At 39.6% G+C, this 22,609-nt stretch overlaps 1 protein-coding gene across 2 annotated transcripts; it reads left to right on the forward strand.

Annotated features, from left to right (window-relative positions):
* Positions 1-489: 489 nt before the first annotated feature.
* Positions 490-22,297, forward strand: slc25a14 (solute carrier family 25 member 14). Of its 2 annotated transcripts, none has more exons than XM_024266100.2 (9): positions 490-663; positions 899-1,268; positions 2,700-2,838; positions 5,431-5,525; positions 12,161-12,246; positions 13,353-13,448; positions 15,236-15,360; positions 15,435-15,648; positions 19,516-22,297. In XM_024266100.2, exons 2-9 carry the CDS (start codon positions 1,085-1,087, stop codon positions 19,555-19,557), a joined length of 981 nt encoding a protein of 326 aa, XP_024121868.1. In that variant the 5' UTR covers positions 490-663; positions 899-1,084; the 3' UTR covers positions 19,558-22,297. The 2 variants fall into 2 exon arrangements, with proteins under 2 accessions (XP_024121868.1, XP_024121869.1); XM_024266101.2 differs by having other exon boundaries at positions 1,161-1,268.
* The last annotated feature ends 312 nt before the right edge of the window (positions 22,298-22,609 follow it).

Genomic DNA, 22,609 nt, shown 5'->3' on the forward strand with positions numbered 1-22,609 from the left:
AAAAAAAAAAAAAAAAAAGATTTGTGTAGAGCGTAGGAGTAAATTAGTTGAAAGAAACTATTTAGTTTAAAAACAGTCCAGTCTTAAAAGTGACTGCTTTCTGTTTGTGAATAATTATAAATATGAGCTTAGATGTAAAATAGTCAAAGAAAAAAATTACAAGCATTTACATACAAAGAACAGAGAAAAAAACTTCGAAGAAATGAACTGTCTCAGTATTCACCATTCTTGATGTTGTTCATTTTGTAAGTGAGAGAGAAAGAAGTTACACTGAATGAAAATGAGTTTTAAAAAAGAAGACAGAAATTTATCACAAACTTAAATTAAAATACTTTAACAAAAAAATGGGTCATTAATTAAAATTGTATGCCAACATTAAGATCAAAAAGGGGTGAATAAATAAGACATTAACTAATTTGAAAAATAAAAAAAACCGCCATGATTTCTCGTGTTTTGGCTGTCTTTATCCAGCATTTTATTTTGAAAGTACAGCCGGAAATCCGGATTTGGTCATTCTTTTAATTTACATTAGCTAAGATGTGCTACTAGCCGCTCAGGAGAAGTTTCTTGATGGAAATGTGTGTGAAGGTTAACCCTCGGTTATGTTTGTAGAGACAGAAAACTAGTTTGGACAGAAGGCGGAGGATTTTACCGACACACCAGGTATGTGACATTTTGGTTCATGTGACGGGAACTAGTTAGCTAAAGTAACCTTGCTAACGAGTTAGCGGCCATCTTTTACCGGCGGCTCCTCTGTTGTTTACGAAATAAGATCTTCTATTTTTGAAACCCCTGATTAAATCTATATTTTACTGCTATTAGGTTATGTTTATGTTTAGTCATACTCATAAATAACTTCTGCTTCGTGACACTGTTGCTTTCCTGTACTGTCACACAGTATACCGTCTCATCCAATGGGATCGCTGTGAAGTTTGATTGATTTGCCTCCCAGCCAATAGAAAGCCTTCTCCTCAAATGACGGCGTCCCGGCAGGTTCTGATGCAGCGGGCGTCTCTTTCCGGCGCAGTGTGCTGGGATGCTGATGCTGCTGAGCCCGGTCGATCAGTCGCATCTTTAGACCTCCATGGCTGCCGGCATGCAGTACAGTCAGAGGTTGCGGCATTGCGTTGACCTCTGCCTGGGTCTCTTCTTGTTTCTAGCGGGGCTGCAGCAGGTGGAGGCTGCCGCCGCCGCCGCCACGGACATGGCCAGCTTCAACTGGAAGCCGTTCGTCTACGGAGGGATGGCCTCGATTGTCGCAGAATTTGGTAAGTGGCTGAGCCGCTGCACGCGCGTGTTAGGCGGCTACTGCATGTTGCATGTTTTATGCCGATTCTATTTTCAGCTTCTAGAATTTGCAGTGGAGGGAAATTCTAGCTGCTGGATGATGGCAAAAAGGGATTCATGCAGCTGATTTCAAATTAGAGCTCATATTTTCTGCATTATAGTCCATCAGCAGAGCAGATCGAAGCTGAGAGCGTTTAAAATATGACAGATTTTACTATTGCTGTTCTATGGCACATGTGTCAAAGTCAAGGCCCAGGGGCCGGATCCGGCCCTCCAGATTATTTTATTTCATTGTTATTAATGTCCCCATGTTATCTTGTGCCCATTTCTAACTTGGATAATTTCAACAAAATATATTTTAATGGACAATATTGAAAGTTATTTAAGATTTAAGTTGATTTATTCAGGAATAATATCCCTGCATTTTTATTATTCATAATTATAGTAAAAAGTTACAGTTTTAAAGTTTTGAAAATTGGCATTCTGCTAACTTTGTGGACTAGGCTGTTTTTGACTTTAGCTATTATTTCAGCTACATGCCAGCTATTTTGGCTAACCTTAGTTTTTTTTAAGGCTAATTTGCCATTTATCTAATATTCTTGTTGGCTATCAACTTCAGTCTTTTAGCAATCAGTTTCATCATCTTCAGCTATCAGCACTAGCATCTTCAGCAGCTAAATTCAGCTTACAGCATTCACACTAGCATTATTACAGGTAATGTTATATATATAGTTCATGATTATGTTAAAAAGTTACAGTTTTAAAGTTGTAAAAATGTAGTTTTAGAGTGTTCAATAAATGTTTATCCTGTTTGGCCTGCGACCTCAGGAGTTTTTTGGATTTTGGGTGATTGAGTTTTACACCCATGATCTATGAGATTTGCTGGACCATCCATTGAAACCTTTTGTATTTAAGACAAAACATTTTATTTTAAGCTCTGCACCTCCTGAAAGACAGAGGAAAGCTGTTGGGGGCGTGACAAAAGTTGCCTTCTCGTTTTGGCTATACATACAACAACAAGTTCAGGTTTCTGGACACAAATACTGACATTCATCTGAATTCTGTTGCTAACTCTGCCATGTAGATGGAGCGCTGTGGCAGTTAGCCTCAGTTTGCATCTAATATGTTTTATCACAGATACCTCCGATGCAAACGAAGTCACTGGCAAGGCTGCCATCTGTCAGTGTGAATTTTTTTAAATACCTTTCCTATTTTGAAAGCTGCACAGAAAAGTAACTTAAACTGAGCCGTTCCTCTTCACATTTGCAACTTTATTTGACTATTGAAAAGCTGTAAACTGATCAAAAAAAATCAACCAAATCTTTCTTTTCTCAGCATCAGAACATTTGGAGTGCTGTAGCTTTTCTGCACCCTTCCTAATCTTAATCTTTGCTTTCCTTTTTCATTTTCAGGGACGTTCCCCATTGACCTGACCAAGACCCGGCTGCAGGTCCAGGGTCAGTCTCAGTACACGGAGGTGCGCTACCGGGGAATGTTTCACGCCCTGTTCAGGATCGGGAAGGAGGAGGGGATCCGAGCGCTTTACTCTGGGTATGCACTTAAGTTATATGATCACATGCAGTCCTCCTTCCTGAGATCTCTTTTTAAAGTTAAACTTTTCATCAGTGATATAATCCATAAAACACCAGAGCCACCTTTCAATGTTTCCAGGTGAGAAATCATCAAGTTGTAATCTAGATTTTGGCATCTACATATTGTAAAACACTTGTGACATGAGCCTGAGCTGTAAAAAAAACACCACGTGGTCGGTTCAGAATACAGCTCTGAGCTCACCTCTCTGAGCAGCCACACTTCTTGGCTGCACCAACTTTGATTTACTTGATGTCTGCTAAATCTAAACTCCAGATGGTGGAACGGGGCAGGAGAGCATCTTTAATACTGTAATTTTAGCAAGCGTTTGAGCATGGCACACATTTCTGTCTGTTTACCTCACGAGCGCTAACGTCAATTAAACGCAGAAGAATGTAGTTGTTCCTGTTACCCTCTGGTGGATTTCAAAAATTATTCTCCATCTGCTCGAATGCAGCAAATTGTTTTAACTATTTATTTATGATAAAAATGATATAATTTCACGATAAATTATTTTGATTCACCCAAAATTCACATTTACAGCAGATACTTGAGTCTCTACTGGAATATACATTTGTTCTAATAAATCTAAAAGTTCAGTTTGTTAGTCAACAATAACTCACAAAAATCCATATTTTCTTTCATCAGTAACTAGTTAAAACCATGTGTGATACATGTTGGTAGTTGTGGAAAATCTGTCAAAACGTTTTAAGACTTTTTCAAACACTGTTCAACACCTTGGAACAGAATCTGCAAGGATTCAATTTGACTTCATAACATTTTTATAAGTCCATACATCATTATTGGATTAAAAGGTCATTTATACTCATATTCCTGTTTTCTGATGCTGACATGAGGTTGGAAACATTCCCATAATGTTACTAAAAGCTACACAGGTGGTCAGCAATCACAGTGAGAGGGCCCTGGTTTTAATCCCTGCTGGGTCCTTTCTGTGTGCACGTTTTCACGGGCTCTGAATTACCCGGTTTGCAACAAATTCTCAAATATTGAAGATTCTCCATAAAGCAGCAGAAGAAGCTGCTGGATTCCACGTTGGTTTTTGTCCTTCAAAACTAAACAGGAAATTTGCTAAAACCTTGTTTTCTCTATGCAGGTTTTAGGTTTTAAGGTTCTTATTTTAGTGTAGGGTACAAAGCGGCTGGATGGCTCGGGGGGCTAAGTGCACGCAGGAGACCTGGGTTCAATCCCCGGGCCGTCCACTGGTCTCCATCCAGATTGGGTCCTTAGGCAAGACCCTTGACGCTGCTGCCTAACTGGGTTCCCCTGTGCTCTCCAAACACGGGGTTGTGTCAGGAAGGACATCCGGCATAAAAACTCTGCCAAATCTCTGATGCGAAACAGTGGGTGCTGTTAGGCTGTGGCGACCCTGAATGGGATAAGCTGAAAGGTGAACAATATTATTGTAGGGCAAATAAAACTATTTTTACTTACTATTTCTCTTTTTATGCTGGTGTCTATTTATTATTTATTTTCCTGCATATTTGCAGCAGGGACTGTGAGGACAGTTATTTCATCTTAACGTCACTTCACATTTGACTGCAAATAGATCTGGAAATACTTTTGCGTCTTCTGATTTGACTACACGCTTAACACTATATCAACTAGAAAAGTTGCATTACCTAATGCTAGTGTGAAGGCTTTAGCTGAAAGTAGTTGCTGAGGATGCTGAAACTTTTTGCTGAAACTGGTGACATGATTTACTCTAACTGCTGAAAATGCAAAAGCTATTTACAAAATATTCAATTTGCAAAAAGACTGGAAATTTCTTTAAAGCGCTATAAAGGAGCTCTGAGGTTAACCTAAATTTCTAAAAAATTTGTAGTACAATTGCTTAAAAATTGCTTATGTAAGCCAATTTTGCTAAAAAAAAAATATTTAGTGTGTTACTTAAATACAAGATGAACTCCAAATTAGCCAAAAAGCTAGCACATTGCTTAAATACTAGCTAAATCCCAAAATCGCCTAAATTTCCTCAGTAAACTAAATTAGTCCAAAACGTTAGCATGTTTATAAAATTGAAGCTAAACTCTAAATTAGCCTATAAACCCCAGTAGATAACAAATTAGCAAAACGTGTTAGCATATTACTAAAAAATTTGGTAAACTTCAGTTTTTTTTAAAATTACAATAAAAGATGAAAACATAGCCCTTGAATATATTTAAAGGCTTGTTGCTAATCTACTTAATATGTTGAAATTTGAAGACATTCTCATTCATTTCCTGTGGAGCATAGTTTGCTAAATATTTCAAAAACTATAACATTTATGACTACCAAAAATACAAGCAGTAATGTCCTGAACGAGCCGAGCGTTTTGATACCAAGATTACTGAAAGCAGGAGGATCATTATAGTGTGAATGCTTAATTAAAATCTGGCACTGTTGTATACCAGATTGTGTTACAGTAGTTTCTTTTAAAGATGGCCATGCAAACACAAACATACAACAGTGTTTACCTTGTAGCTATTATAATAAAAATCTCATATGCGATTGAGTTCATTCAGATTTTATGAGCTCTGACCTTTTTCTGCTCAGGATCTCTCCAGCTCTGCTGAGACAAGCTTCTTACGGGACAATCAAGATTGGAACCTACAACTCTCTGAAGAGGCTGTTCGTCACTCGCCCTGAAGGTGAGTCCCCTCCATGTTCGCTGCCCTGCTCTGCTCTTCATCACTCTGAAGTCGTGGTGAAGGCTACAGGATGTGGACAAAAACCTGTTAAATTCATACATGACATGACATGGCAAATCCATTGTTCAATTTATTTTTCAAAACTGTACCGCTCACAAAAATTGAAGGAACACTTTTTATTGGGCCTGGCATGAATTGAATGAAACCTGTCTGATAATCTTCTGGTTGGTTAACAGCTGAGGGCCTCGTTAATCAGTTTCAGCTGTATTGGTGTTCATAGAATTAACAACAGGTGCTCTTCAGTGGCAACAACTAGAAAACCCTCCAAACAGGACTGGTGTTACATGTGGAGGTCATTTCTAGTTTCTCCCTCTTGATCTTTTTTGGCTGGTTTTCCACTCGTGCTGATTTTGGCTTGATAATTATCTCTACTGGCAGTATGAGGAGATTCCTTAACTCTACAGAAGTTGACCAGGTTGTCCAACTTCTCCAGGATGGCACATCCACACGTGCTGCAGCAAGAAGGTTTAATGTGTCTCCCAGCACAATCTCCAGAACATGGAGGAGATTTCAGGAGACTGCTGGTTATTCTGGGAGAGCTGGACAGGGCCGTAGAAGGTCCTCAACCCCTCAGCAGGACCCATACCTGCTCCTTTGTGCAAGGAGGAACAGGCTGAGCACTGCTCGTGTCTACAGAATGACCTCCAGAGGGCCACTGGTGTGAATGTCTCTACCCAAACAATCAGGAACAGACTTCATGAAGGTGGCCTGAGGGCCCCACGTCCTGTAGTGGGCCCTGTGCTCACTGCCCAGCACCGTGGAGCTCCACTGGCATTTGCTCAAGAACACCAGAATTGGCAAGTCCACCACTGGCGCCCTGTACTTTTCACAGACGAGAGCAGGTTCACCCTGAGCACCTGTGATAGACGTGAAAGAGTCTGGAGAAGACAAGGAGAACGTTATGCTGCCTGCAACGTGGTTCAACATGACAGGTTTGGTGGTGGGTCAGTGATGGTCTGGGGAGGCATATCCATGGAGGGACGCACAGACCTCTACTGCCTAGGAAATGGTGCTCTGACTGCCATAAGGTATCCAGATGAAATCCTTGAACCCATTGTCAGACCCTACGCTGGTGCAGTAGGTCCTGGTTTCCTCCTAATCCACGACAATGCCCGGCCTCACGTGTCAAGAGTATGCAGGCAGTACCTGGAGGATGAAGGAATTGAAACAATTGAATGGCCTTCACCATCCCCTGACTTAAACCCAATAGAACATCTCTGGGACATTATGTTTGGGTCCATTAGGCGCCGCCAGGTTGCTCCTCAGACTGTACAACAGCTTAGGGATGCCCTCACACAGATCTGGGAGGAATGCCACAAGACACCATCCGTCGTCTCATTAGGAGCATGCCGCCACGTTGTCAAGCATGCATACAAGCTGGTGGGGGCCACACAAGATACTGAAAAGAATTTGGAGTTGCAGAAATGAAGTTTTCTAAAAATGGACTAGCCTGCTACATCTTCATTTCACTCTGATTTGATGGTGTCTACACTATGAGCCTCTGTAGGCTGAAAACTTTTATTTCCATTAAAAGACTTGTGTGTCCTTGTGTTCCTAAGACACTGTCCTGTCGTTATTTGTATAGATATCCAACTTCAGATTGAGATCTGATGGATCTAATGTGTTTCTTTAAAGTGCTCCTTTCATTTTTGTGAGCAGTGTATTTCTGCTTTTATGTCGCTTTTTACCATAAGAATTGAATTTCTAATGTGGAAAACTGGAGAAAAATATTGTAAATTAGAAATATTTTAGTGTATAAAAAAATTGAAGAAACTCTTAAAAACGTAAATAAAAACTTAAAATTCAAACTAATGTTCATACATGAAATGTGCTGTTTTGTATTTTCAACGTTTGCTTTTCCGTTTCTCTTCCTCTTCGTTTTTTCCTAAGATTAGAGTTTAATTAAAACTTTTTGTTTTTGGAGTTGATCCTAATTTTACGCCAAAGGGCTACAGGGACACTCTTGATGTGACGTTGTCTGCGTCTGTCGTTGGCGCCGCCGTGTCAGCCCTCCTCTGATGTGGCGTTCAGTATGACTGTGGTTGTCCGTCTCTACATCAGAGTTGCAGGAAACTGTCGGATGTTGACGTGAGGTCACTAAATCTGACAGACAAATGGACACGAACGGCATTTATCAGCGAGCAGCCGGCGCCGCTGATGTTTACGACCACCTGGATCCTTCTGCATCATTATATGACCTCTCTGTTGACTGATTTCTATCTTATCAGTGAGCCGGGCCGTTGGTCCACGCTCTGTTACCGTAGCTGGAACTCTGTTGTTGTTCCATGACGAGTTTTCACAGAGCGGAGAAACACAATAAACGTCTGTGAATGAATGAACGAACACACATCCTCTTTTCTGGATCATTAAAAAAGATTTCATTTAATGCTGCAGATTTGTAAAGTCATATAGAAATGTGGATGCAGTTTCAGGCATTGATACAGAGTTATTGTAAGGTGAGTAAACGGTCTTTAAAACTGAACGGATATTGGTAAACTTTAGTCATGCAGCTTTCAGGATGTTTGCAGAAACAGTTTCAGTGTTTTTGCACAAACATTGATGTTTTAAAAAACATTTACCCTATTTTTTGGACTATAAGGAAGTAAATTTTGCATGGTAAATGGTAAATGGCGTATACTTGTATAGCGCTTTCTACCCTCCTTCTTGGGCCCAAAGCGCTTCACAGTCACAGACCCATTCACACATTCACACACTGGTGGTGGCTCTGCTGCCAAACACTGGCGCCAACCTCCCACCAGAGGTAATTCGAGGTTCAGTGTCTTGCCCAAGGACACTTCGACACATGGGTGGGCAAGGCGGGAATCGAACCCGCTCACTTCTGATCAGGAGTCGACCGCCCTACCGCTGCACCACGGCCGCCCCATAAAAGTCACAGCATCCCCAAAAATAAATAATAAAAAGATAAAATCATGTACCATATGTCAAAGTCACTGCCCGGGGGCCAGATCCGCCCCTCCAGATCATTTTAAATTATTGTTATTAATGGCCTGATGTTCTCTTGGGCTTATTTCTAACTTGAAATGAGCTCATGCTAGCTGTTTTAGGTAATTTAGGCTTTTTTGTTGGTTTTTAGACTGTTTTTTGGACTTCAGCTAATATGTCAGCTACTTGCTAGCTGTTTCAGCTAATTTAGGTTCTTTTTTTATTTTTTTTCTCGTGGATTTTTTGAAGTTGAGCTATTTTATTCCAGCTACATGCTAGCTGTTTTGGCTAACCTATGTTTTTTTTTTTTTTTTTTACTTCTTTTTAGGGTTAATTTGGCAATTAGCTAATATTTATCCGGCTATAAGCTTCAGCGTTTTTAGCTATCAGCTTCAGTATTTTCAGCTATTAACTTCAACGTTTTCAGCTATCAGCACTAGCATCTTCAGCTGCAAATTCAGCTTACAACATTCACACTAGCATTATCAAAGGTAATGCTATATATCTAGTTCATAACTATGTTAAAAGTTACAGATTTTAAGTTTTTAAAATGTAGTTTTAGAGTGTTCAATAAATGTTTATCCTGTTTGGCCCGCGACCTCAGGAGTGTTTTGGATTTTGGCCCCTTGTGTGATTGAGTTTGACACCCCTGCCCTACATGTTCTGTATCATTGCGTTGGTTTCTTCAAAACAAACTTTGTCTTTATCATCTGGGCAAAAACAAGCCATAAGAGGAGAACTTTCTCTCTGAACGGATACTTTATTTAACCTATATATCGCTTTGCTTTGCCGCTGCAGTCGAGGTCGGTGCCGGATAACCGTGACAACATACCGTACCACTTATCAAATAGTGTGCTTTTTATAGACACAACAATCAAAGTACTACAATTTTGCTATTCATTTCTTTTGTAAGTGACCATGGTTTAAGGAGGATAATCCCCTCCAAAGTGTGCATTATCAGAAATTAACGCATGACGTGGAAGCCTGAACCCGCTCTGCAACTGTCAGAATCAGCTTTGGAGCAATGGACGGACTGATCCATCAATATGTCAAAACATGATCGGTGTTGGTGGAATCTTCACGGTGGACGGTTCAGGCTTCCACGCCGGACAGGGACCTGGTGGCAGACAAGATGGCGGCTGAAAAAGTTAGTCCAGAACCCCACGCATCTCACATTTCGGTTGAAAATACTAATATGACCGGCGACCATAACAGTTATGTGTTTTGAGCTTTGAACTTTGAGAACCTGAGGTGTTTCTGTCAAAACCTATAGTGCTCTTTGATATACCGTAACTCCATACGATCAACATGACCGCTGGTAAGCAACACTTTCAAGTGTCTTTTCACCGATATGCAGCACATTAATAATAGAAAAGGTGAAAGTGAAAAGCCGCTTTTCCTCGTGATGGAATCAGCTGATTCACGTTCATCGCATAAAGGATTGAAGCTAACTGCGGTCAAATGCAAACGCTAGTCTGGAGCTAAAGCTCCAATATAAAAGTCATAACAGTTTTACAAATCTGAACACTTTTTTTTAATAAAGGTTTTACCCTCTTTTGACACATTTTAAGCGAATCCTGATCACTTAACCTGTTTATTTAATTAAAAAGTTTTAATAAAAGTGGCTACAACTCTGAAGTCTTGTGGAATTTCTGCTTCCGGTGAACGATTTTCCAGCTGTCATTTTGTCAGCCACCCCTCTTGACACGTCATGGATTTATTTCTGAAAATGCTCACTTACATTTAAATCACACTTTGGGGAGAAATTTATTGAACAAAATCCGGGACCATAGTGGACATTTTAATGGACAATAATGGGCACTTCTTCTTCTGTGGTACTGTCAGTAGCAAATACTGATGCACGCACATACAGTGCCCTCTAGTGGTTGTTGTTATTTATTTTTAAAAATCACATAAATTGCACTTGAGTATAAGTCGCTCCTATGCAAAACTAAGCTAAAACTTGACTCATACGCTGAAAATTAGGGTAAATAAAATCACAGTTTTAATCATGTTACACTAAAAACCTTTTTCATTTCGTACCAAATTTCTAAACTTTACGGTTTTAGTCAGTGTGGTCAACATTTGAGTATAATAATGTTAGAAAGAAGAAGTGACGAAAATTTCGTCATGTTTCTGTTAATTCCTCACCGGATCAGAACTGTTCACCAATCAGCTGCTTCATCATCTGAACCTTCAAGTGGTTTATTTTCAGCACAGATTGCTGTAAATGTCAGCTTTTCTTTAACAACCACAGAATCAATAAGTTGAAATGTCAGAGAGAGCTCAAGCCAGTCCAGACTGTGGTGTTTTTTTTATTGTCTCTGCTGATTCTTTGCCTCCCATCTGCATGCATTCTGCTGCCTCTGTGTTCTGCTGCAGGCCGGTTTGCTCGTGCGGGGATTGAACGCTCGCTTCTCTGGCCGTAAAGCCGGCGGCGCGGGAACAGCCGCTCTAACTGTCGGTCAGATCGATCACTACCACTCCTGCTCTGATCTTAATGTGTCGTCACCTTTATCTGCTCATCTTTAGTCTCTTGGGCACCAACCTGGATTCACACATTCAGATCTTTCTCTTTCTAACCAGAAAACTCCTTTCTTTAGTTTGGATCTGCAGAAGACTAAATACCTGGATGTTTTCCCGTCTCTGAAGAAGATTCCTCATGAAAGAAAAACCTAATTTCTCACATGAATCTTTATGACTTAATAATAATAATTTGATTTGCAAACTTTTAGTTTCCCCCCCGACAGGATGTTTAAAGCATTTTTTTAGTAACAGGAAGTGTTAAACACGACTTCCATCCACAGAAGGTTGCTGGTCCAGAAAACTTCAAACTGGGAATATTGGGTGAATGTTTCCTTACAACAGAACATCCAGAACTTCCTCCTGCTGGGGGCATCCTGTTAATAGTTAAAAGTCAAAAACTGGATATCTTTTTGTTTATTTTAACAAAAAACGTCTTTTTTTAATTTATTTTTTATGTGTATTTACTGAGATGAAAATTGTTGACAGAAACAATCATTCAGAAAATCCTCTAAAACATATGAATGAGAATATATCTATAAATAAATCCAAATAAGTTCTGGAAATACCCTGAATTCTGTCTTATAAAAAATCACAGACAGAATTTCTTCAAATGTTTCTTCATGCCGAAACATTTGACTTTCGGAGTCTGGATCAAGAGAGTTTCTGACTTTAACAAAACTCCTAAATCTGCTTTAACTTTTCAGAAATAATCCTCATTGGACTTTGTTCTGTTCTAACGGAGAGATCTTCTCGATAGAGTTTCATTCTAAACGCTGGAATAGTTTGGGTCAGAACTTTTCTTCCAATTAATTAGTAAAGTTCTGTTACTGTCAGTTGATTAAAATCATCCAAACTTATTGTTTGAGGCCAATTTTACTGCATTTTTGAGTTTTTTTTAAATCTAAGGCATTCAGCCTCTGGAATAAAGAATGTTTATAAATATGTAGTTTTTTTTTCTTTTTTTTACATTTTTATGAAAGTTTTGACCCAAACTCCATGAAAGGAATAAAAAGACAAACCCAGGAGCTTGCTTTCTAGTTGTAGCGAGTAAATAATGTTACTTTTTTTGCACAAAGTCCTGACATAATTTCCTTTTCTCCTCATAGATGAGACCATGGTCATCAACGTCTTCTGCGGCGTGGTGTCTGGAGTCCTGTCCTCTTCTCTGGCGAACCCCACCGATGTTCTCAAGGTGACGAGTCAAACATCTAAACTAGGGCTGTCAGATTTGTCGCGTTAAAAACGCATTAATCTGACATGTGCTTGACGCCGACAATTTTTTTGACGCATTAATCGCGGACTTTCTCATACGTCCCTTTCCATACCGCGTGCGGGCGTCCCTCATCGCCCTCTAACTCACCGGCTGCTCTCACTAGATCACGGGCGGGTCTCCAACCTCCGAGCTGCGAGCTAAAACCGGCCGGCGCTAGGACCTGGAGAGGTCCTGCACCCTAACCCGGCTCCGGTTCGTGTCCAGTACCACGTCTGGTGGTACCGGCTCGCGTCCGGCGCTGCGTCCCGAGAGCTGCGGACCCCCGACGTTCCGAACAGCAAGCGCACCGGGGGACGTTTTAAATGTTCTGGAGGTTTAAGCGTGATCCAGCCCCAGCATAGCGGTCTGTCTGCCGGCATATTCATGGCGTGAGCTCCGCTGGACACGTCGCTGCATCGAGCTGCAGCCAGAGAACGCGGCGGCAGTAACAGACTGTCAAACTATCCACAGAGTATCCCGCTTTTCTCAGTCTTTAATGTTTTAAAAAACAAAAGTTAATTGGAAATGATAAATCTCTATTTCATTTATTACTGTAGTTCAGCAGAGGAGGAAAAGATTTGGTCCTGGCAAAAAATGAACATGGAAGTGTTATGGAAATGTTATTTTTGATGTTTTTTATTTTATTTTACTGAACGTTGATTGAAGTTTAGATTTTAAAATCCCCTTCACTTGCACTTGGGCTTTTGTTAGGCATTTTATGTTACAGCCTTTTATTGTTAAGAAAGTTTATCTCAATACAATGTTACAAAATGAAGTATTTCTGATGAAAACTTTTAATTTTACAATTCTTGTTTTAATAATTAATGTAGAACTGCTAAATTCCACGAAGCACACATTTTTTTCCTAAAAAAAAGGCCACATATTAATTTGCGATTAATCGCGAGTTAACTCTGGAAATGCGATTAATCGCGATTAAAAATTATAATCGCCTGACAGCTCTAATCTAAACAGCCAAAACATCTTGATTCATTCAGTAAAACTGCTTCCACTAATGTCTGAGGCTCAAAATTCCTCTCCCGTTTCAGATCAGAATGCAGGCGCAAGGCAGTCTGCTCCAAGGCAGCATGATGTCCAACTTCATCAACATCTACCAGACAGAAGGGACCCGGGGGCTGTGGAGGGTCGGTGTCGCCTCGTGGCTTTGTTCTTCACAAGTCAGAAGTTTCAGAACTATCCAGGGTTTCTTTTTTAAGATAAAGAACTGTAAAGAAATGTTGGTATCAAAGTAGAGATGAACATTTGCTCTAAGAAGCCACGTTTTACAGATACCAGATTTCCTTCCAGACGTTCCCACAGATGTTTGAGTCCTGTGGGGCTCTTTGGCTTCATCCTAAACCAGCTCCATGAGTATGGAGGTGATGTTGTGTGGAGCATTGTTTTTGTCTTTAAGCTCCTTAACAGCTTCTTCCAGTCTTCAATAGTCCAGTATCTCCTGGTCCAGATGAGCTCCTTAGACTTTCTTGCTGGATCTCCAAGTCTTTCCAATTCAAACGGAGTCTGGCTCACTGTGATCATGTGAAGTCCATCATGCAGGAGTTCACTCTCAGGAACTAAGGAGCCTCTGGCCACGTGCAAGATGGTGCCAGATCTGGAAATGTCCTAAACTTTAAGAAAGCTTTTCTAAAATGATATTTTAAAAACTTCTCAGAACTATCAGCTTTTAAGCTTTTAAATGTGAATTAACTGTCTAACAGTTTATTGAGCAAGATGAGCTTCAAATGGGACCCAGAACTTTAATTGTTTTATTTCTGTAAAGTCAATATTAACAAGTGTTCAAATTTGTATAACTACACCAGTTTACCACCAGAGAAAAGGCTTGACGAAATACTGTTTTTTTTTTTCTGCAGCTGGCGCCAGCAGGGGGAGGGACTTCCGGTTATTAATTTTTGGGCTCCATATTTTTTCTCTGTAGCCAGATTCTTCTGGTTTAGGTGTGGCTTTGCCCCTGCCAGACCACAATTCCTATTTTTAAGCATCCTTTGATGCAAAAAAGAAACTTTTTTGACTTTCTTTGCTCTTTCTCTGTAAGAAAAATCCTTTAGGATGATGATGCTCTGTCTCCTTTCTATTGTTAGTTGCTTTTTTATATCATCTTTGAAACAACTCTAATTATTAGCTTAAAAATACAGTTTTCTGAACTTCAGAACCATTTTTTAGCATTTATTTATTTAAAAAAGAGACATCACATTTATTGATATTTTAAAAACAAGCAAATGTAAATTAGCTAAATTTTTGCCACAGGCTAATTTCAACCTTGCAGGATGATGTTATTAAAAAAAATAAAGCAGATTTTAAGAGGAAGAAAGTACACATAAGAATGTAAAATAGAGCTTAAATACATGATAAAATATAGCTTAGAAACTAACTCAAATAAATCTTTTGAAATCAATTTTTAGTAATAAAATCTTTTATTTGTTGGTCAATTGTCTTTTGAAGATGATCAAACTTGTCAGTTTGGTAGAAGTTTGATCACTTGAAATTAAAACGTGAAGTCTTGGATCAATTGGACATAAACGCATGTCAGAATTTCATACATTCATGATTCTTTGAAAAAGCCCTTTAGTGTTATTTCTTAATCTGCTCAGTTCTTCGGTTTTAGTCAAACTTTTCTGTTTTCTATGGCACAAAACCTTTTAATAATATAATCTGGACCTAAATTTCCACCTTTTCTGCAGTGGAATTACCCTGGATGGGCGTTCTTTCATTCTACAGTTTCATTTCTGGCTTTTTGTTGGACTTCACCACTTTGAACAAGAAGAAAAAAACGTTATAAATGTTTTTTGTAGCTGTATTCTTTCTCTACTTGTTCCAAAATCTTGTCAAATCTGTAGCATCGTGGCTGTTATGCTCAAGTTAACTTTTATTCTTTAATAGTTGAGCTTCACAAACTTCTGTCCTTCTTCTTCAGGGCGTCATTCCCACGGCGCAGCGGGCAGCCATTGTTGTTGGCGTGGAGCTTCCCGTCTATGACATCACAAAGAAGCACCTTCTCCGCTCTGGCGTCATGGGAGACACCATCTTAACTCATTTCATGTCAGTTCCATATTGTTTTTCATGAGGCCTAAACTCAAACTGCCCGTGTTGACTTCATTCTTGTCTTCATGCAGCTCCAGTTTTGCCTGTGGCCTGGCGGGGGCGCTGGCCTCCAACCCGGTAGATGTGGTGCGGACCCGGATGATGAACCAGAGGGTTTTGTCCGGAAGCCCCGCCTACAAAGGGACCCTGGATGGAGTGATGCAGACGTGGAAGAACGAGGGCTTCTTCGCTCTCTATAAAGGCTTCTGGCCCAACTGGCTGCGACTGGGACCCTGGAACATCATCGTATCCTTCAAGCGACGGGGCAGTGTGAAGCCCCACCTTCAATTCTCAAAAGTAAACTTTCCTTTCGTCCAGAGGTCTGCAGTCTTTAACACTTAAAGAGCCGTTTGGGTCGATTTCTCCCTGACCACAACCCAGTAGGAGCCACACATCCTTTAAAAAAACAAGACTTTGAATTTATGTTATTGTTATTTGTATGAGACATATGAATAAACTATTATTTTTTGGCATAAATAAAACAAACTTTAAGAGAAAATAAATTGGAAACAGAGACATGAAACGGTTTATCATTTTTAAGAGGTTTACAAGACTTCCTTTCAAAATAAAAGACTTCCTGTGTCACAAAGGATCATCTCGATGGAGCAAATCTAGTGGTAGTGAATGTAATGACAGTAATGGGAAAAAAAAGTATTTTTAAACGTTTGTGGTGTTTCTTAGCCAGAAATGATCATCTAAAATTAAAACCGAGCTAACTAGAAAAGTGGCATTACCTGCGATAATGCTAGTGTGAAAGCTTTTTGCTGATAGAAGTTGCTGAAGATGCTGAAACTTTTTGCTGAAAATGCAAAAGCAATTTGCAAAATGTCAAATTTGAGATAGGAAAAGATATGAAAGAGTGCCGACGTTCACCTAAATTTCTGAAGAAAATGTTCATAAAATTGCTTAAAATCCCTAATATATGACAATTTAGTAAAACAATTTAGTGTGTTGCTTAAAGACTGGCTAAACTCTAAAATTCCTCCATATACTAAATTAGTCAAAACATTAGCCTGTTGCTAAAATAGAAGATAAACTTTAAATTAGCTAAAAAATCCAATTGAGTATTGAAGACTTTCTCATTCATTTCCTATGGAGAATATTTTGCTCAGTATTTCAGGAACTATGAAGTTTATGAATACCAAAAATACCAGCGGTAATGTCCTGAACGTTTTGATACCAAGATCACTGAAATCTCTGGAAGTGTGATTGAGATTTTATGTGCTGAAAAACGTACAGAAAGGAGCAGGAGAACCACTATCGTGTGAATGCTGACTAAGCAATCACACAATTAAATGTATTTTTTGAACCACGAGGCACTCGTAAAACACTTAAATTTGTCAAAATGTTTTGTTCTCGATTATTGAACCACTATGGCTACTGTGGTTTGGAGGCTCGCAGAATTATTTTACTTTTTTTTTTTACTTTACAGTTACTTTTTTAAACTAAAAGCTTTGTATTTTTCTTAAACCAGAGAGCCACAGTGGAGGGGTAGAAGAGGTTGCAGATCGCTGCTTTAGACTAAAGATGTAATTTTATCTCATTTAAAAAAAACAGCCTCAGTCCAACTCGCCTTTAGTTGGGCTTCAAAGCTCCTACATAATGTAAACTGATCTTTGAGGCTCCTCCCACTTCCCCTCTTGTTTACCACCAGCATATTTAGGCAATGTGTTGATGCCAGGTCGACTCTGGTTTCTAATAAAACTGTAACGGCGCCTCTCGCCTCGTGCAGTTTTCTTTTATAGGTTTAGAGGCGAACTTGCTCCGCCCACAAAAACACAGACAGGAAATTCACCATCGACACAAAATTCACAGTTTTTATTTAACTAAATGCGCACTAATATTTTATCAAAACACTTTTTTTTTTATTTAGGCATTCGGTACACATAAGACTTCCTATAAACACAAACAGAATCAGATGTAGTTATTTTTTCAGCAGGCTCCTGATCACTGAAAGTCTCTGAATTAAAAAGCAGAAAAGAGACACATTTACCTTCAGTTTCAGGATGTTTTCCATAGAGAAATGTGAAGAACTGTTTGTCTGGAGGAAATGAACCCACTCCTGGTGTACTTATATCCACCTTATTCCGGGGGCCTCTCATGTAAAAGGGATTATGGGTGCAACTTCCGGCATAGCAACCGGAAGTCACACGGCTCTGTTTCCACTGAGAGTGCCGGTTTTGTTAGCTTTAGCGGTGCATACAAACTTTAAAATCGTGTTTTAATTAATCCCTGAAAGTTTTCAAAAATGTCTTTGCGCAGTTCGGACGCATGTTTTGCAGCTCGTGGTCGTACTAACTACCAAACTAAAGTAAATTTGTGGAGCGTTTTGTGTTACATGGGCTGCTGACGAAGAGGGGGTGCAGCTGTCCTCCTCGGTACAGATTGTACCGTCTACCGGGCGAGGATGAAGTCAGGAGGATGTGGATGAACATTTTAAATCTTTCATTTTGAGGATAAAGTACATCCGTATCCCACATTATGATCGGGTTACTCCAGAACACCAGAGAAGAAGAGACGCCGGGTACTGCAGAGACCTGACAGCAGCGGTTAGGTTAGCTTCATATTCAACATTCGTCACACATTCAGAGATGAACGGCGATATTTCTCAAACGCCTTTGCTAAAAAAAAAAACACCAAAAATGTTTTACTGACAGATGATGTTTCACATGACTCGTTTTCATTATTCCCGATCCACGTAACGAGCAGACCACCGCAAACGCCGCTGCAATGTGGGCGGAGCCGGAGTGCTTTGCCCGAGCTGCTGCTGAAAGTAATGTGGAATGTTGATTGTTTTATTATCTCTCAGGAAAAACATTTTAGGTGTTTGTTAGCAAAGGCGATTGAGGAATATTGCTGTTCATTACTGAATGTGTGACGAATGTCGAATATGAAACTAGCTTAACCACTGCTGACAGCAGAGTCAAAGAGCAGAAAAGATATTTGGTGTGTAATCGCTGCATCTCCTGGTATCAGATATTCAAAATTACCTGGTTAACCCGCAGCTGACTTTGTCAAAACATGAAACGGGCAAAAGCTTCACCGCGATGCATCCCTCATCCAGCATGTAAACACATGAAGAGATAACGTTACAGTTGATCAGCACTTTGTGCTAACTCTGGAAGGAATAGGCATAAATAAAGAATTATGAGGTGAACTTTTAAGAATGTTCATAGCTTCACCACCTGCTGTAGCTGAATTGAGAAAGTAGTCAAAAACAGTAGCTAAAAATGCTACTAAATGTTATGTTTTTCAAGGTCATCCTCCAATCCCTCAATTTTAGCACCGGAGTTGTTATGTCGCCTCTGTTAAGACATGACAGCTGGTTTTTCCTCATTTATATGTAGTTATAGATCCAAAACAAGAGGAATTGCGCTGTCGGCTCTACAGTTGTAATGTAACTAAATTCTAGTTCCGGCGTCTACCTGAAGTATAACCCATAAATCACGCAAAGGCTCATGGGGGCTAGGAATAAGGTGTATAAATATCTTTGGTATACAGACGTCCCTCGCTAACCGCTGCAGCTGTGCTCTAAAAATGACTCGCACAATCCACTCAGGAGTCGTCTTTCCTTCTTACAGTAATTGTTGGTGTTCTGAGGCTGTAAAACTCCTCATTTCACACTTTTTACTCTTTTCTCAGACTTCAGCTACGTCTGACCTTTAAGCTGGTATGGATAAATAAAGCAAAATAAAATGACGCAACCGTCGTAAAACTGTTATTTTCAAAATAGATTATAAATCCACCGTGTCTCCAACTTTATTATCTGTGTGTGAAACGGTTGAGTCTGTTGTTAGCCAGAGCATCTTCTGCTACCGCAGATTTACTCTTCTGTGAAGTCGAAGGTTCTTCTTCGGTTTTTGTTAGCTGTTAGCTACTAGCTTAGCTATCCAGGTAGCCGCTTTAAGTCACATGACCAAAACGGATGTTGTGAACAGAATACGTCAGTTTTTTTTTAAATAAAACTTCCTTCAGCATCAAAAATAAACCGAAATAATCAGAGTTATCGAATGTGTTTCCTATTTCTGTTTGTGGACCGGTACCGGTCCGTGACCCCGGCGTTGATGCAGGTTGTCTCTTGGTTTCTGCTCCTTTTCTTGACTTTGTGCTCAGTTCTTCATCACCTTCGAGCAGCTGAAGAAGCTCCCGTTCTAACCAGAGCGTTGGACCGCCCCACTCAGAGGGGGGCGTAAGCAGCAGCCTGGTGTCTTCTCACCCCCTCCTCATCCGACCAAATGGAACCACCGTCGTACTCCTTCAGTTTGTCGTTTTTAAAGGTTGCTGCTTCTGTCGTCTCTCTGGCAGCTGAACGTCTGCATGAAGAGACGAACTTTGGAGGAAAAACAAAAAAAAAGCTTCTAACTAAAGAGTTTATTGACTTGAAATAGGGATGTGAAATTATAAAACAGATGTTTGTATTTATGGAGTTTTAGAGCGTTCAGAGGAACGCCGCGTCCAGATCCTGGAGTTGAGGAGCGAACAGCAGAATGCTGGGAGTGGAGAGCGCGGCCAGTCGACTGTTACAGCAGTTTACCGTCCCGATGGAGATGCAGCAGAAACGGCAGCTTTCAGTCCAACCACAGGAAAGGTCGAGATGTGAGTCGAACACTGTTAGCAATAATTATCGAGGAGTTTCCATGAGATTGGAATAAATCATAGGAACAAGTACGGAAATACAAAGACATTCGAATATTTCTGAAATGTTTTGTTCTTGGAGCGTCTCGTTGGAGGCAGGAGCATCGTCTTCAGTCCGTCTTCCTCAATCTGAGGTCCTGATTGGTAAGAAGTCCAAAACATTTCAGCATTTCAAACGTCCTTTGGCGTTTCCACCGCTGTGAATCCTCCAGTTCCTGCTGGTCAACCGGCAACATTTCCAGAGAATCTTGATGGCGTTTAGAGACGGTAAATCCCACTTTGACTTCTTTAAGCTGTTTCTCAGTTCTGAGGCCACATACTTTGATAGACAATAATAAATGATCAGGTTCTGTGAGTGAAAACATTTGCTCTTTAGCAAAAAGAAGCAGATATAAGGTTTGTGGTTTTAAAGATTTTACCTCCTGAACTCCAATTTCTTCGTCTTTTTGTTTTGTTAAAGAAACGTCCCGTAAACATAAATCAAGCAGGAGAATGTGAGCAGGTCAACAAAAAGCTGGTGTAAATGGATGTACAGACTGCTGTTCTCTCTGAATGTAAAAAGGACATTTTCTCCTTTGTGCCAACAGTTTCTTCTAAACCGTACCATCTTCTCTATCAAAACAAAAACTTTGATTAGATGACTGAAACCCTTCTGTCTCCTCATTGTTGATTTCTGTGAGAACATATCAGTTTACTGACTCCGCCCTCTACAGCTTCCTCGCTTTTCCACTTTACTGAGTCCCAGACACTTTGTGTTTATAAAATCAATTTTAAAACTGATGTTAATGAGAACTCCCTCCAAAGTTTTTTTTTTTTTTTTAAAGAATAGTCGAATTGATAGCGTCTTCCAGTCCAAACGTGGTCTCCTGATCTCCAGCGGCCTCCTCTGCTCTTTGATATTTATTGCAGTTGAACCGTGAAGCCCAACAGCTGCTGAAGTATCCACGCTTTCCTCTGTACACGAACTGGAGTTTGAGGATTTAGAGTTGAGTGATGCTTCAGAGGGAAAAGTTCTGCTTTCGGTTCTGTTTTTAAACTTTCTTTTGGATTCTTTAAAGCCTTAAACAGTCGTGTGCAGATGTTTATTCTCCAGGATACACATTTATAGACATTCAGAGCTTCTCAAATGTAAAGATGGCAGCTTGGAGGTGGCTTTTATTTTGTTTGTGAGTTGCAAACCTGCTGCAAGAACTGCATGTGTGACTGACATGTTCCTGACGATTTTTTGTGCTTTTTGAATATTTCTCGGGTCATTTTGCTGAGATGTCTGGCAGGAAAACTCCATAATGCCCATGCATCTTTATTTGTAAATAACTTTATTTAAAAAGTGAGGAAACTCGAGCGCATGACTGTTCACTGATCACCTGATGTTCACTTTGCTTTGTTGCCTTTTCTTTTATGTCCACACTGTTTTATTTTTCAAGTTGAAAAAGAAAAATCTTTATTTTTTTGTTGAAATTTATTGTGAAACTGCATTTCCCTGCAGGTGCGATCTGTTACCTGAAGAACGAGTCACTGAGCCTTTTGGATCACCTGTGTACTGTAAAACTGTAGAAGTGTCGTCTGTCGGGACAACGGCTTTAAAAACACCCCCCACTCCCCCAAAAAAATCCCACCTGTTCGGTCAGCTGACAGGTACTTATTGACACCAACTGATCACAGAGAAACACTGGGAAGAAGCTACATGCTGATTGGACAGCTTGTAGTTTTGTTCGGAAACCCTTTCAAAATAAAAGTCAAAGAATTTAAGGGCAAAAAACTTTTTCTGTATTATGAAATTATTTATTTGTTATTATTTTAAAGCTAATTATTTAAAAAATGTATCATCCTAAAATTCATATTTATTTTTTCTGGCAGCTTCCTGTCTTTAAACGGATAAACACGACAGACCAGATCATTTCAAAGCAGCCGCTCGACGTTTGTGCTGCTAGAAGACGAATCACACGCTCACAAAGTTCTTTTTTTTATTTCTGTTGCTCTGCTGTAATTTCTCAGCATGTTTTTTGTTGAAATTAAATCAGCAAAAAGTCAGACAGAAATTTTTCAAACTGTGAGTTGAAGCTTGTAAAAACTTGCAGTTTCATGAATGTAAATGTTGTTTTGATTTTGTTGGGAAAATCATAGTCTGTTCAACTTTATTTATGAAAATATTGAAAGTTAATTGATGTTTTTAAAAATTCAAAATGTACATCTTTTTCTCTTGAGGTGAAAGTCAGAAAAATTAGCTATGGAAATAAAAGTGACTTGATAAATGAGGCTATTTTTTATCTATTGTGATCAATCATCTTTTATACTGCATAATTATAATTTGAGAAAAGATTATCTGAAAGTAACTAAAATTCTATGTATACATGGTAAAAATGCTTTAAGTTAAAATTATGAGCATCTTTGTCATTGAAGTGTCCAATTTTATCTTAAAATGACACTTAAAGGCAACATTTTGACTTCCTGTTTGAAGCAGCTCATAACTGACGCCAGGTAGGTTCACCAGATGACCACTAGGTGGCCTGTGAGTCACAAATCTGTCCCTCACTCTAAACTGTAAACAATTACAGCAAATCTAAACTAATCA

Source organism: Oryzias melastigma, linkage group LG14 (assembly GCF_002922805.2).
Source record: "Oryzias melastigma strain HK-1 linkage group LG14, ASM292280v2, whole genome shotgun sequence".
NCBI lineage: Eukaryota > Metazoa > Chordata > Actinopteri > Beloniformes > Adrianichthyidae > Oryzias > Oryzias melastigma.

Bases quoted from the DNA above. Each gene is read 5' to 3' on its own strand.
- slc25a14 (XM_024266100.2), top strand. From the start codon at position 1,085: ATGGCTGCCGGCATGCAGTACAGTCAGAGGTTGCGGCATTGCGTTGAC. The intron at 2,839-5,430 runs GTATGCACTTAA...TTTTCTGCTCAG, and splicing joins ATCCGAGCGCTTTACTCTGG to GATCTCTCCAGCTCTGCTGA. The intron at 13,449-15,235 runs GTCGGTGTCGCC...CTTCTTCTTCAG, and splicing joins GGACCCGGGGGCTGTGGAGG to GGCGTCATTCCCACGGCGCA.